Here is a 13,869-nt window from a genome sequence, read left to right as displayed (position 1 = left end):
AGGGTAGGTCCCCTGATCTTTGTGTCTCTCAAGCACAGCCCCAGGCCTGGTTCTGCAGTACCCACTAGAAGGCACTCAACGTCTACCCACTGTAGCAAACCCCTGATATTCAACAAGCAGGGATGAGTCCTCATAGTGACGGTAATGACCAACCGCCTCATATTCCCCATTTACCAGTCTTCTCATTGTTCATATATAATACATATCACCTTACCAGAACACTGAACTTTGTCATAAAAAGTCGGTCTGGATTTTGCAAGGCCTAGGGGTTATAAATATTAATGATCATTGTACTGTGGATGTGCAGAAATAAGCAAGCTCAGTTTCAGAGGGTGGCAGGCTACAGAGCATTTTCATTTGCTATCTTGGTTGGCCTTTTTCTGTAGCTAAGAAAAACCACACTAATCAACTTGAATTGCCATCCTTGTTTGCCTTCCCACAGTAGCAGGAGGTCAGGAGAGGAGGGCCAGTCCTCATGCTGGATTAAGCTTTCATTTTCTCCTACAGGTAAGAGACACTTGCCTCTAGCTTCTTCTATAACTGAAGAGGAAGAGGGCATCGGGCTAGGGAGGACAAACAGACAGCCCAAAAGCACAGTTGCTCTGACCTCGGCTAGGACCTCCACCTTCTTCCTGAGCAGGCCTGAAATGTAGCGAATCAGACCCCACTCCTGATTCAGGCCAGCTTTCCCATAGAGCTCGCTGAGAAGGTTGTGAACGGTGACACCATGTTGTCCAGAGAGATTAGTGTCCCAGTTGGGACCCCTGTAAAAAGGTAGAAAAATGCAGAGGTATAGCCCAGAATGTTAAGACACTTGGGTACTCCCAATGCCTTCACTGAGAGGGTTCCATCCTACCGAAGTATCCTGATGTCCTCTGAAACAGAAGACTAACATCAGGAAACTGAGATCCTGAAACTGAGTCTCCTTCACCCAGGCTTTTCATCCTGGGAGGCCAGCATCAGTAGGCAGAGTAGCCTGATTCATGGCTCTTCTGGGTAATTTGGGTGAATATAATCATGACCCGGGGCTGCTAAAGGGCCAAGAGACTTAGAAGAATGGATTAAGGAGAACCAAGAAAGCTCAGCCTAGTAAAGACTGTAAACTTCCTGAATGGCTGTTCCCTTGTATATTGCTCTTAGAATTATAACCTTCAGGGTGATATTAGGAGGTGGGGCCTCTGGGAGGTGATTAGATCATGGGGGCAGGGCCTTCATGATTTAGATTAATATCCTTAGGCTGGGGATTTAGCTCAGCAGCACAGTGCCTGCCTGGCAAGCGCAAGGTCGTGAGTTCGATTCCCGGTACCGGGAAAAAAAAAACAAAAAAAAATCTGTAGATTAATATCCGTATAAAGAGACCCTAGGAAGCTAGCACGTCCCTTTCACCATGTGGGGACATAGTGAGAAGGTCTCATCCATGCAAAAGCTGGCCTTCACTAGACAGAGGAGCTGCTGTCAACTTGATCGTGGACTTCCACTCCCAGATCTGTGAGAAATGCATTTCTGTTGTTCATAATACTGGTTTATGGTATGTTATTACTGCAGCGCAAACACAGATACTTACTTTATTACATAAAGAATGTAGAGAATGTCTGCTTGGTCTTGTAGGTTTGAACAATCTTTCAGCTGCTCAACCAGCTTCTCACAGTCTACATCACCATGGTCATCTCTGGGCCACTGGAAGTCACCTTCAGGAGCCTGGTCACATAAAAGCCAAACAAACAGGGAGAGGGGCTGAGCATGGAAACTTTCAGATAATCAAGAACAGAAACACCAGTCTATTGTTTGAACTCTGGCACTGTACTGGACTCTAGTTTTTAAACCAGTAATTTGTACCTTTTTATTTATAGGCTTTTACTAGTTTTAATTAATGAGTGACTGTCTTGGTCATCATTTGCAAGAGACTGAACTGAACAGGTTAAAATCTGGGTAAGTTTTATTTATGCAAGTTCAAAAGCAGGCAAAAGTAGCCTTTGCTGTTAGAAAACATGACGGCGATTACCTCTGCACTACTGGGGAGGGACGTGACTGGGAGGGAGCATACAGGTGGCCACTTCCACATGCATATTGGCTTAGTGACAATTCATCATAGTCTGTATTTGATTTGTTTGTTTGTTTTTTTTTGGGTTTTTCTCCGGTACCAGGAACCGAACTCACGACCTTGCGCCATAGTCTGTATTTGAGCTTTCGTACCTTTCTGCCTATGCCATATACACTTTGATAAAAATATTTCTAAGAGCAAAATAAACACAAAATATATGTTTTAGACAAGTTAAAATTGAAGTTATCTTAAAATATTCTTCACTGGCACTGGATATTTTCATTCAGTTGGGATAAAATCAGGGGAGACTTCAGAATAAAATAACAAATTATGGGAACCAATAGGGAACACTCTGAGATTTTATGTTCCTGAGGAATCTATTGCCAGTCTGAGGAACAGGCTTTTATTCTGTTCTCCAAGTCGTCGTCTTGGTTGACTGACTCAGATAGGACAGGACGGCGAGAGCAGCTAGTTTATGTCCTCCAATGCCACCTGGGATGCGCAGGCAGAAAGACAGGAGCTTTCTCCTACAGGTACAATATAAAGGTTTGCACCAAACTCGACACACATAATGATACAAATCAGGTTCCAGACAACTGACTGGATTTGCATCAAACTCAGAGCTTCTAAACTGAGTTTTACCATTTAAGCAAGTTTCTGGGACTAATCCAGCAGTATAAAGCATTATACTTTTTTAAAGCTATTCCAAATACTTTACCTTTTTTAGGAGTGGCTGAGGAGAATCAACAAGGTTCAGTGATTTACGGTGGACACTTAGAACTTTAGTTGGCAAAGTCATAGGAACAACTGGAAAACAAGATAAAGAGGAAGAACAAAAGACAGCACTCCTTTTGAGAGAACTGGTAGCTATTATTTAACACAAACCAACTGAAGGAATGATTACTTATTTAGTTTAATTAATTTCAATCAGACTTTCTTATGTAGCTACATCAGATGCTAAATCTGAGAGTGAGAAACAGGGAGGATGTGGATTTTGATTTGAGAGTGCAATTTCAATTTTCTCTCCTAGAATTAATTCAGGGGAAATCCTGCAGCAGGTTAAAGATTTAATGAGACCTAGAAGGGACTGAGCACTTCAGCATTGCAATTAAGAAACAGAGACCTTAAGAGAGTAGCCTAAGCAATTTATCCAAAGTTGCAAAGATTCAAGGTATCTGGGCTTCCTGTCCATTGTGTGTTTCACTCTTCTACTGCCAGGTATTACAGCTTATTTTTACACAACCTTTGGATATTATCATATATATTCATTCATTAAGGCATTTCTGTCTTCTAGGTTATATCACATTATCTTGGGTGATGAGAGAGCTTTGAAGGTAAAGCTAATATATATTAAAAGCTTTAACCTCTGGGTTAAATTACTGAATTGAACACACATTGTAATTTTACTTCATCCTAAATCTCCACTAACAACACATGAAATAACTTCTTTTAACAAAAGACAAATCCTCAAGAATAGGGAAAAAAGAAAAGAGTATAGTAACAAGATTGCAAAAGTAAACAAGTCAATGGATGAAAGATAAATGATTTAGCAGACACAGAACAATGGAATCCCAAGTCTATAGTGGAAAAATCCAAGAACCAATCATATTTACACCAGAGAATCCTTACAAGTCCAGGAACTTTCTGCATTGTGTATCCCGGGTACTGGGGGTCCAGAAGGGGTAACCAAAATAAGGAAGAATGGGGAGAAGCTGTGAGCTCCCTAGATGCTCCAATGCACACAGCATGGTGACCACCTTGCTCACACTGACAGACTAGAGGGTCTCTCTAAAAACGGTAGAAGAGGCAGGGTGTCTGGGCAAGGGTTGAGCAGCACACCTTAAGGCCTAAGTGCATTCCTTAGGAAGACCAAGTAACTAGAGATCCAGGCAACCAGACTTTTTTTTTTTTGTCTTTTTGAGACAGGGTCTCGCTATGCAGTTCAGGCTGGCCTTGAGCTCACTTTGTAGCCCAGGCTGGTCTCGAACTTGCAACAATCCTCCTGTCTCACGGAGTGCTGGGATTACAGGTGTGCCCCACCAAACCCAGCCCCTAGGCAACCAGACTCTTGCCCCTCAAATAGGAAACTGAATAGGAAACTATAGAGTATCTCTGGGAAATCTGATCAGCCACTCACAGAAACCTAGAGACCTACCCATATGCTTCCAAATTCTCCTGCAGGAGCACTGGAGGAAGCACTCTGAGGTGGAAGACAGAAACCTAAACAAAGGAAAAGTGACTTAGGTTCCCCCAAATGGAGAAACCATGCAAGGAGAAGTAAATGTAAACCAAACCAAACAAAAAACCAGAAGCCCTAGCATTAATGTTCTTAGGACAGCAAGTAATTATATTGTATGCATGAAATAAGAACAGATGAAATTTGGTAATAAAGAGTGAAAAAACTCATTTGAGGTAGAACAATATGAGGGGTGATCAAAATACACAGTTAATGTTTAAATTTTTAAAATTTATTATAGTAAAAGACATTTTGCCATTAGTCCCCCTCAAGACACTCTCTTTTGCTTTGAACATACTGAAGCAGCTCCGGAAGTCCTCTTTTTAAAGTATCTGTACAAAGTACGGTAAGAAATATGGTGAATGTTGCGGCCAAGTGCCATCCACTGGAAAGGCAGGCTTATAAATCATTATGGTGTACTCTCACCCACGCTATTCACCAGATCTAGCACCATGTGACTTCTGGTTCTTCCCCAAAGTCAAAATGACCACGAAAGATAAACATTTGGAGTCAATTCAGGATATGAGGCGGCTGTGACAACTAAAGACACTCAATAAAGATGACTTCCAGAATGGCCCCAGAAAATGGCAAGAATGATGAGATAGGTGTGTTCAAGTGAAGGGAAGTACTTTGAGGGGGGTGAATGGCATTGTATTTTACTATAATAAATTTTAAAAATTTTAATTAGTTACCATATTTGTTGATCACATCTCCTAAAGTGAGGCAACTGCACTTAGAACAGACAGAAATATAAGGAGCACAAGAACAACGATAAAGATTTCTCCAGGAAGTTAATATTAGAATCAGAAATATCAGAAAGGGAGAACAAGAAAAATTAAGGAAGGAAATGATCAAGTAAGTTTTCCAAAAATCTTTGCAGATTGAAAAGGTTTATATTTCCAGATTGAAAGGGCCCACTGGGTAGCCAAAACAGTGAAGGAAAAAAACCTAGCCAGACCAAGACAAATCACTAAAATGTCAAAACCTGGAAGCAGAGATCTTAAAAACTTTCAAAGAAAAAAGCAATTTATATTTAAAACATCAAAAATAAGAATGAGTGTCTTAGTTACTTCTTCATCACTGGGACACAATACCCAACACCCACAGTTTAAGGAGGGAGAGGGTTATTTTGGCTCACACTTCAGAAGTTTCTGTTCGACAGGCTTAATACATTCCCACTGCCTTGCACTAACGGTGGTCCATGGATGACTGTCCCATTGGAGGACTTGTACACTGTTGGTACAAGTGGTATAGTCATGCATGGGACACTCAAGCATGGACCACTGGTGGTTCAAGCTGCCTGGCAGTGAGACATACAAATTACAGCCCTGCCGTGAATTTGTTAAACATACAAGTGGCACGATGGAAAGGCCTGGGTGGAGGAAAGCTGCTTATGTCATGGTGCCCAGGAAGCAGAGAGAAGAGAGGAGCCAGGGAAGGAGATCTACCTTTCCAGGTCACACTCCCAGTGACCCACTTCTGACCAGACTCCACCTTCTAACAGCCAGTCTGCTGGATCACCCCCCAAAGCCCTGCCTATAGGCACATGAGGCTTTTGGGGGACAGTCTTGATCTAAACCATAACAATGAATTTTGATTTTTCATTAGCAATACTGGTAGCAGGAAGACAATGAAGTAATGATCTGAAAACTTTGAAAACAATGTATTTTCAACCTAGAATTCTATGTATCCAGCCAAACTGCTCAAGTGTGTATAGGATATTTACAGATGTTTTAAGACCTCTAAGGTCTCAACAATGTTACCCACTCTGCACTATTTCTCAAGAAACTGAATGCCCTCCACCAAAATGAGAGAGTAAGTGAAGAAAGAGGGAGACTCAAGATACAGAAAACAGCAGTGCCAACCCAGGAGATATGTCAAGGGACTCTCTGTGGTGACGATGAAGGAAGATTCCAGAGACTATTATACTTTGCTCCACCAAAAGAAAGGGATGTATTGAAAAAAGGGAACATAGCAGATTCAGGAAACACCTAAAGAGATGAGGTAAGGAAATTCCCAGGAGGACAGGTATACAACAGCCTTAGAGTGAAACTAGCCCAGGATGGAGACTCACAGACCCTAAGTAGTGGAATCAAGAGATTCACTCATCACTGACTTCGTGGAAACTTGTACTGCAAACCACTGGAAGATGTAGAAAGCAAGCAAAGGGAAAGATAGGCCAATGATTAACTTTAGAAAAAATAAAAATGGTACTATGATCATAGTATACTATAATATGCAGTTGAGAATAATATTTTGCATATGTACAATAATATAAAGAGTACTGATAAAACTAAACTTCAATGCAACTTCCTGGTAGGTTAGGGAAATGAAATAAAGTGGTGACGATTTTAGATAGTTAAATCCTTACCACATAACGGAAAGTCAATTAACTGGTACAAAATCAGATTGATGCACAAAGGACAGAAGTATACACACATTATTTTAGAAATGTGGAGCTATGTAGATATCAGAAGAGCTAGAAGTGGTCACCTCTGAGTAGAAGAATGAGGGGGGTTGTCTTTTAGGATTCTTTGACTTTTAAATTATATTTATATATTACTTTGATAAAAGAAGATATTTTAGTAGGCAGCAAAGAGTTTAATTACATACATGGAATTTCCAGGCCCTTTGCTTTTGCCATCACGGACAGTATGTCCCGAGTGGAGTGGATGGCACTGAAAACATGGAGGTCTTCCGTCTTCTTACAAAGAGGGGGCAAATAGCACCTTGAGGATGTGCTTTGCAGAAGGTGGTTGATATACTGGTCAAGTTCATCTTGGCTTTCTGTAAGTGGACAAGCAAAAAGAACCAATGAAAACAAGCGGCAGAAATATCCTCATAGTATAATAGCTACTGTGTGTAGCAGGCAGCACTGGGTAGATTTGGTGGAAGGCATTTAGATCCAGTTATTTGCACCCCTACCCACCCACAAAGAGCAATAAGATTATAGATATAATGTATGTGTTTACACATTTATTGTTTGGAAAAACTTCTTCCAAGGAAAAGAAAATACAGGTCAAGATAATGTTTACATCACATCATCCCAAGATGAGCTGCACAATCTGTAAAACAACATGAAAGGTGGCAGACAATGCCTGGTCTTTTTAGTTTTCAAGAGTAAGATAAGCCTTATGGAACTGTCAGCCCTAATTCTAACTACTATCTAAAAGTAAAAAAAACCAGGTCAACTTCATTGAAAATCTTGCTTAGGTTGGGAAGTGTTATATACTTGGGGTTGTATTACTCACATTTAATCAAACCTAGATTGTTCTGCAGTTCCTGTAAAAATTCAAGCAATGTATTTTTATCTTCAGAATATATTTTGAGGGGGCTGAGGGTATACCCCAGTGGTGGAGTGCTTGCCTAATTTGTGCAAGACCCTGGGTTTAGTCTGGGTTACGGCTTAGTTTAAACAGCTGTGAGAAACCAAGAAACCATTTAAGGAATAAATTGGAGCAGGCAACATAAATAAATTCACAGATACCTGAGCTTGCACAGGCAGGTGAGTGAGATACAGATATAGATATACAGACATACATATATATCTATATATCTATATCTATCTATAGTGAAAAGTCCTCAGACTTGAAATTGTGTCCCTCTGGTGTTATAAAAAAGCCTCACTTTCAAAGGCATCATTTTTTTTTTCCGGTACCGGGAATTGAACTCACGACCTTGCACTTGCCAGGCAGGTGCTGTGCCACTGAGCTAAGTTCCCAGCCCCGAAGCCATCACTTGTAGTTTAGGATTTTATTCATTTTAATACATACAAGTTTCAGAAGCCTCTGTTTTTTTGTTTGTTTGCTTTTAGCTTAATTGCCAATCATTTTCTGTACTTGAGTGTTAGGGTTAATTTTATCAGAGTGCCAGGCTTTAGAGGAAATCAACAAGCAAAGTGTTTCACGCAGTACCTTGATTACAGGTGTCTTCCAAATATCCTCCCACGTCTGAGTCATTATCAGGACTGAAGCTCCCTTCACTGGTGTCATCGAACAACTTCTCATCACAGTCAGGATCCAGGAAGGTCAGGTAAGTGTAGAATGATGTGGTGAGGAATTCTGACAGGTTCCCTAATTTTACTCTGCCAAGAAGACACCAGGTTAAAGATACAGGTGGAGTGTGGACAAACTCCCACATGAGTCACTGCAAGACTTTTCAACAAGCAGCTGGCACTTGTGCCAAGAGTCAATAAGTACATTACTAAGCAGATCACCCAGTATAAGTAGTCAGCCAAGAAATTAAAACAAAAATTCAACAGCAAGTACCAAATGAAAACACATAGCACATTAAAAGCCAAAGGAATCGTGCTGATTTCTTAATTTCAAACCTGAAAGAAATCTATTTTACTGAAGCAACCACTAATTTTACAAAATACATCAAGCAAACTACTTGTAATCAGAACCAACCTGTTCCTTCCACCCCCAAAATGACTGGAACAGAAGCAATGATTCTGGTGCATTGTCCCCACCACGAAATGTCACATGGGGTGTTATGATGGGAAAGGCACATCTAGGAGCCAAAGTTCTCTCTAGAAGGAATGTGATGGGCCTGCCATCCCCAGACAGGAGCAGACATCCCAAGGGGCCCTATTACGTCAGGCTGGGAAAATTTCACTGCAACAGAGGCAGCAGCCCCCACGTTCCGTAGGTCGGTCCCCAGATGCCGAGAGCATGTGGGATTCCCACCCGACAGTAAGAAACATTCTTAAGATGTCAGACCTAGAAGCAGAAGACGGTGGGATCCCTCCTTTGAAGCCACCAGCAACAGCTGAGGACTTGATTTAAATAGCAACTGAGGATGTGTTTAAAGGGTAGATTGGAGCAGGTAATGCAACAGAGCTTACTGGGCAAATGGTGTCAAGGAACGAAAAAGCCTGCCCTTAATGGGACAAACAAAACCCCTTTCCCCTGGAGAGGAAAGGGGCCGGTTCTAAGTTTTGTTTTACCCTGGGGTTAGGGAAGGGGAAGTGAGCTGAAGTGGGAAAGGGCAATGGAGAGTTTTCTTCCAATAAAGGTGAAAGGAGTTGGGTTTATTAGGCTAAGAGAGCCCCAAGCCTGAAAGTGAGTCATTTAAAAAGCCTTTGGTAGCAAGCTACCCAAAGTAGTTCCAAGGAAGTGAATCTAGTCTATAGGGTGAATTTACCTTTTAAAAATCTTCAGACCTAGAGGAAAAGCCCAAATGGGATTGAACCTTAATAATCAAGAACCAAGTAAGGGGTTAGGTGTATAGCTCAGTGGTAGAACACTTACATAGCATATGAGAGGCCTTGGGTTCAATTCCTAGCACCAGAAAACCAAACCAAACTTTGTAGGAAAGGTAGCTGAGGGAGCCTAGGCATTCCAGTTTCTTCCGTGGTTCTTTTCATGGTGCCCTATGAAGAGGAGGCCCTCTGCTCAGGGGTTAGGTGCTGGTTGTGGGTTTATGCAAGGCTTCTGCACCTACTCATTTGTGTCCCTCACTCTCTGAGCCTATAGTTCCTTGTCTTTCAAATGGCAAGTCAGCCCACAACATAAAGTGAAGACGAAATGAGACAACACAATGAACACACTCCAAGTGCTCCATTGACTGTACATGATACTCTCTTTAGGATCATCAGATTTCAATAAAATATTTGCCAGAAAGGTTCATCATGAGCCCGTGGTATTTTCTCTTGGTCATGATGCCATATATCAGGTGGTAGCTTTTACAAACCATAGGTGAAGTGTTCAGAAGTGGCTGCAAACGGAAGTTGTGGTGCCAGCCCTGGAAATATAAAGAGCTGGGGACGATTTCACTGACACTCCAGAGAGGCCAGGAGGAACTTGCATGGAAAACAGGAGCAGACCTGCAGCAAGCTCTACGGGCAGAGGCACCCGAGGCCAGACTTAGAAATACAGCGACTGAACACTGAGGGCATTATGCTAGGTGAAATGAGCCAGTCACCAAAAGGCAAATGCTGTTTGATTCCATTTATATGGGACATCTACCTACACTCATGGGGATGCCAAGCAGAAGGGTGATTGCCAGTGGCGAAGCAGTAGGGGATAGGGAGAAAGGCGAGCTGTTCAATAGGTATGAGCTTCAGTTCTACAAGATGACAAGTTCTAGAGATCTGTCTCACAATAATGTGAAGGTACTTAACACTACTGAACTATACATTTAGAGACGGTTTAGGTGGTAATGTGTATTTTACCAAAAGTTTTAAAAACGACAGGACTTTCCTGTGATAGCAGAAAAGAACACAAGAAGGGGTAATTTCATCTCCCAAACACTCTTAGCAATTGGCCTTCCATCAGGGATCCAGCGGAAGCTTCCCTGAGGCCAGAAAAGGCTGTCTGGTCCAGGCTGCACAGTGAGTTTCTCTTGGGGAGCCTTCTGGAGCATCCCAGGGGATTCAGGGAGAGGAGGGCATGGACAAATCCTCTGCTCTGTGACACTCAAAACAGGATGGGGTTTCCATGGAGGGCCAGCACCATATCATTCCAGGAGCAACTGTCATACTTTTGCACCCATAGACCAAATGGGTCTCATTCTACTAAATCTGGGGGGACAGTGACATTACGCAGGTCCATTCAGGTACTCTGCTCCAAGAGGCACTAAGGAATCTGTCCAATTTTCTTAAGGCACACTCAAGTCAAGCATTTATTGAGCACTTGCAGGATCCGAGGTCCTGTATATTTTCTTCCATGAAACACACAGTACTTCATACATGCGTTTCAGGAAAGATGCTGCTTCAGAGAGACTGACATGTTCACCTCTCTGTGCCCCAGGGCCCCCTGGCACCTGTAAAAGCTGTTTAACACACACCTATTGAATACTGTTTTAGACCTGATTCAAGTTTCACATGGGAGATGGAACTAAAGTTTTAACTTCCTTTTTGCTTTAAAACTCCATATTTCTAGGTTTAGTAACTGATATGAAAAATGCAAGCATAGAAGCAAAAGACTTTAAGAAAGGTCAACTCTACTCTTATTTTTTTAAAAAAATAAGTCGTAAATTACCTAGCTCCTCCAAAATATCCATCCTCTAGTTTTCTAATTGTAGAAAGAACTGCTGAGTGAATGTCTGTGCCATCATTTGCTAAAGAAAACAAAAGTGATGAATGAATTTACTTAATCTGAGAATACATTTTTTCAGCTATGCACTGAGATGTTTTCATCAGCACAGTCTAATTAAAATCCTTACAGCAGAGAAGGCTCCTGAGATAAGAAATCAAACTGCTAGGAAGCCCCATTAGTACTCAGCTCTGTCCAAGAGAGGTGTTCTAAACTTTCGGAGAAGGGCCCAAACCACCCATGGGGCAGACCGAGCAGGTACAATCCCGGAAGTTACTCAGCATGGTGTGTGTGACAGGGAAGGTGAGTGTAGGTCTGCCCGTCATCCTCCAGCAAGTGCACAGGTAGGCCAGCTCGATCCTCAACATCTCCACGATCATCTCATTGTCCAGAGCCAGGTAGAAGTGATGCTGGTCGGTGAACTGGAAGTCAGAGCAAGCTAGGTAAAGTGCCATCCTTCACTTATCTCCATAGAACACCAGCGGTCACACAGGGCAGCACTACTCCTGCAGGTTTTTGGCCCGGGAAGGTACTTGGCACTGGACTTAACCTGCAAAGAGGGGCCTGCTTTCCCTGGGATCAGACAAATCAACCTGTCACCCGCCTAGGAGCTGTGGCTACCTTAGTGTGGAAGCACTGCCAATCTGTTTTCGCTTCTCGCTTGGGGCTTTAAGTGACTTGCCCAGCACTACTGTCTCTAAGAGCATATCGGTAACTCCTTAATTCCTACTCCTTCCAGGGCTACTAGGTTTGGAGTGAGGACCCTCAGGCCAGGTGAGATGTGGAGACTTCACCTGACTGATGCCTGGTTTAAGTCAACTAAAGGCACTGTTGCCTGATATGGATGACAGATTGTTCTCCTCGGCTCTGTACTAGCATACTCAGCTCCGGACTAAACTCTGGTACTAAGGGAAATAACTCATGAGACTTAACTGGGCAGCATAGGCCAGGATGGAAAAAAGCAGCTTGGGGCTACTCACCCAAGGCCCCATGGCCAACTGTGTACCCAAGTAAGCGGAGCCCATGCTGTGCCCCATGCTGGTAAAGTAACCACACCACCGCTAGTCTTTCTAGGTACCCTAATGGATGGCAAAACCTTTGGTATGTGTTTCCATGGGCTAGTTTTCTTTGGAAACAAAAACTCTGAAGTTCCATAATTAGTGTATTCTATAGCCCAGTAAGGGAGTTGGAGTCTGGACATCAGACTGATGGTATGACTATGAACGTTAGGGGCATAATCTGCTATAGAGGGGAAAAGCTTATGAGACAGAAAAGAGAATTAATAAAAGAATACTGGTTGTCTTGCCACGGCCAAGCTCTTCTCACCTGGGGTGTAAAGGTAAAGATCTGGTTTCTAATCACATAGAGTTTTGAGGTTCCAAGGACACCAATGTGCCGATATGGTCGCCCACTCAATTTCATATTTTTATTCCGTCCTATTTGAAATATAAGAGAAAGTAGAATTAGTAACAGCTAATCCCAGTGACTTAGACTAAGGTTGGGCTTACTTTTATGTTAGACAACGACTCAAGGGTTTGTTTTTTCTAATACTATCGTCCTTTAAAATGGAACAAAGCTGAATGTAGAAACAACTGTTTCTTTTCATGCATGTATATGAATAGCACTGGCTTGATGTATATGGAATGAAACTATTAAAAAGAGTTTATTAACTTATTTTGATTTATTTACTATTCAACCATAAAACTAAAAGATTGTAGAAAACAGAGCCCCCTCCCATTTCAATGGGTAAATGAGAATTTTCTGATACCACATAAGTTAAAAGTACTACCAAGACACCAATGACTCTTTCCATTGTGAATTTTCACAGGCGGTTCCTCATTTACAACAGATATGCTGCCTGGTACAGCTGGCCTGTGGTGGGTACTGGCTGCCAGGGCTAAGGAGGACGCACTTAGTTTTGTACCCTTCACATTTAAACAGTGCGACCACCTTCTTAGTACTAGCTTTGCCCAATTCTTCAGAATTAATATACATCACAGTCTTCCTCAGGTCTGAACCCCAAGATGCCCTGTGCCAAACGTGGCCTGCTATTTCCCCCAACCTACCAAGCTTGGCATAGAGGTGACTAAGAATCCGGCCTGGCTGGACCCGAATTGGATGAATGTCAGCGATGCTCTGGACATTTATCCCGTGTTTCCTCAACAGCTCCTTAATGTGACTGTTTTCTGCCAAAACAGTGACTGTGAACAAGAGCAGAAAATCAGTATCAGATTGATTGTGGCTACTGTCTCTGCACACTGATGTGCACAATTTGTCTTTTCCTCTTCTGCCCGATGATGGGCACATTCGTGTGCTCTTTACATATTGGTTGGCTTTGGAAATGGTGGTAATGGTCCTGCTGCTCTTCCTGGTTCTCCCTGTCCTTGCCACCCCTCAATACCCATGATGCATGGTGGGTCTAAGAGACTTCTAGAAATTGTCTTCAGTAGGTCTCACTCTAACTTACCTCATCTCAAATAATGTCTTGCCCACTTCTGGGTCAGTATTTACTCTAAATCTGTCTTTTGTTCTTTTCACATAGGGTCAGGAGTAGA

The 13,869-nt window shown here is 42.3% G+C and overlaps 1 protein-coding gene across 3 annotated transcripts in view; it reads right to left on the bottom strand.

The window, feature by feature from the left end:
- Phka2 (phosphorylase kinase, alpha 2 (liver)) overlaps window positions 1-13,869 on the bottom strand; it is a 67,160-nt gene that overhangs the window by 13,037 nt on the left and 40,254 nt on the right. For all 3 annotated transcript variants that reach the window (XM_005414436.2, XM_005414437.2, XM_005414438.2), the window contains exons 14-22: window positions 13,381-13,515; window positions 12,641-12,750; window positions 11,592-11,736; window positions 11,261-11,339; window positions 8,192-8,361; window positions 6,891-7,064; window positions 2,760-2,848; window positions 1,565-1,698; window positions 608-764 (exon numbers count right to left, since the gene is read on the bottom strand). In XM_005414436.2, coding sequence (XP_005414493.1) covers window positions 608-764; window positions 1,565-1,698; window positions 2,760-2,848; window positions 6,891-7,064; window positions 8,192-8,361; window positions 11,261-11,339; window positions 11,592-11,736; window positions 12,641-12,750; window positions 13,381-13,515 — 1,193 coding nt within the window. The remainder of the gene's footprint in view (window positions 1-607; window positions 765-1,564; window positions 1,699-2,759; window positions 2,849-6,890; window positions 7,065-8,191; window positions 8,362-11,260; window positions 11,340-11,591; window positions 11,737-12,640; window positions 12,751-13,380; window positions 13,516-13,869) is intronic.

The sequence above is a fragment of the Chinchilla lanigera genome, unplaced genomic scaffold, assembly GCF_000276665.1.
Source record: "Chinchilla lanigera isolate Chin_1 unplaced genomic scaffold, ChiLan1.0 scaffold00185, whole genome shotgun sequence".
NCBI lineage: Eukaryota > Metazoa > Chordata > Mammalia > Rodentia > Chinchillidae > Chinchilla > Chinchilla lanigera.
The sequence above is the reverse complement of the archived record's forward strand: the minus strand, read 5'-3'. Positions and strand labels throughout refer to the sequence as shown.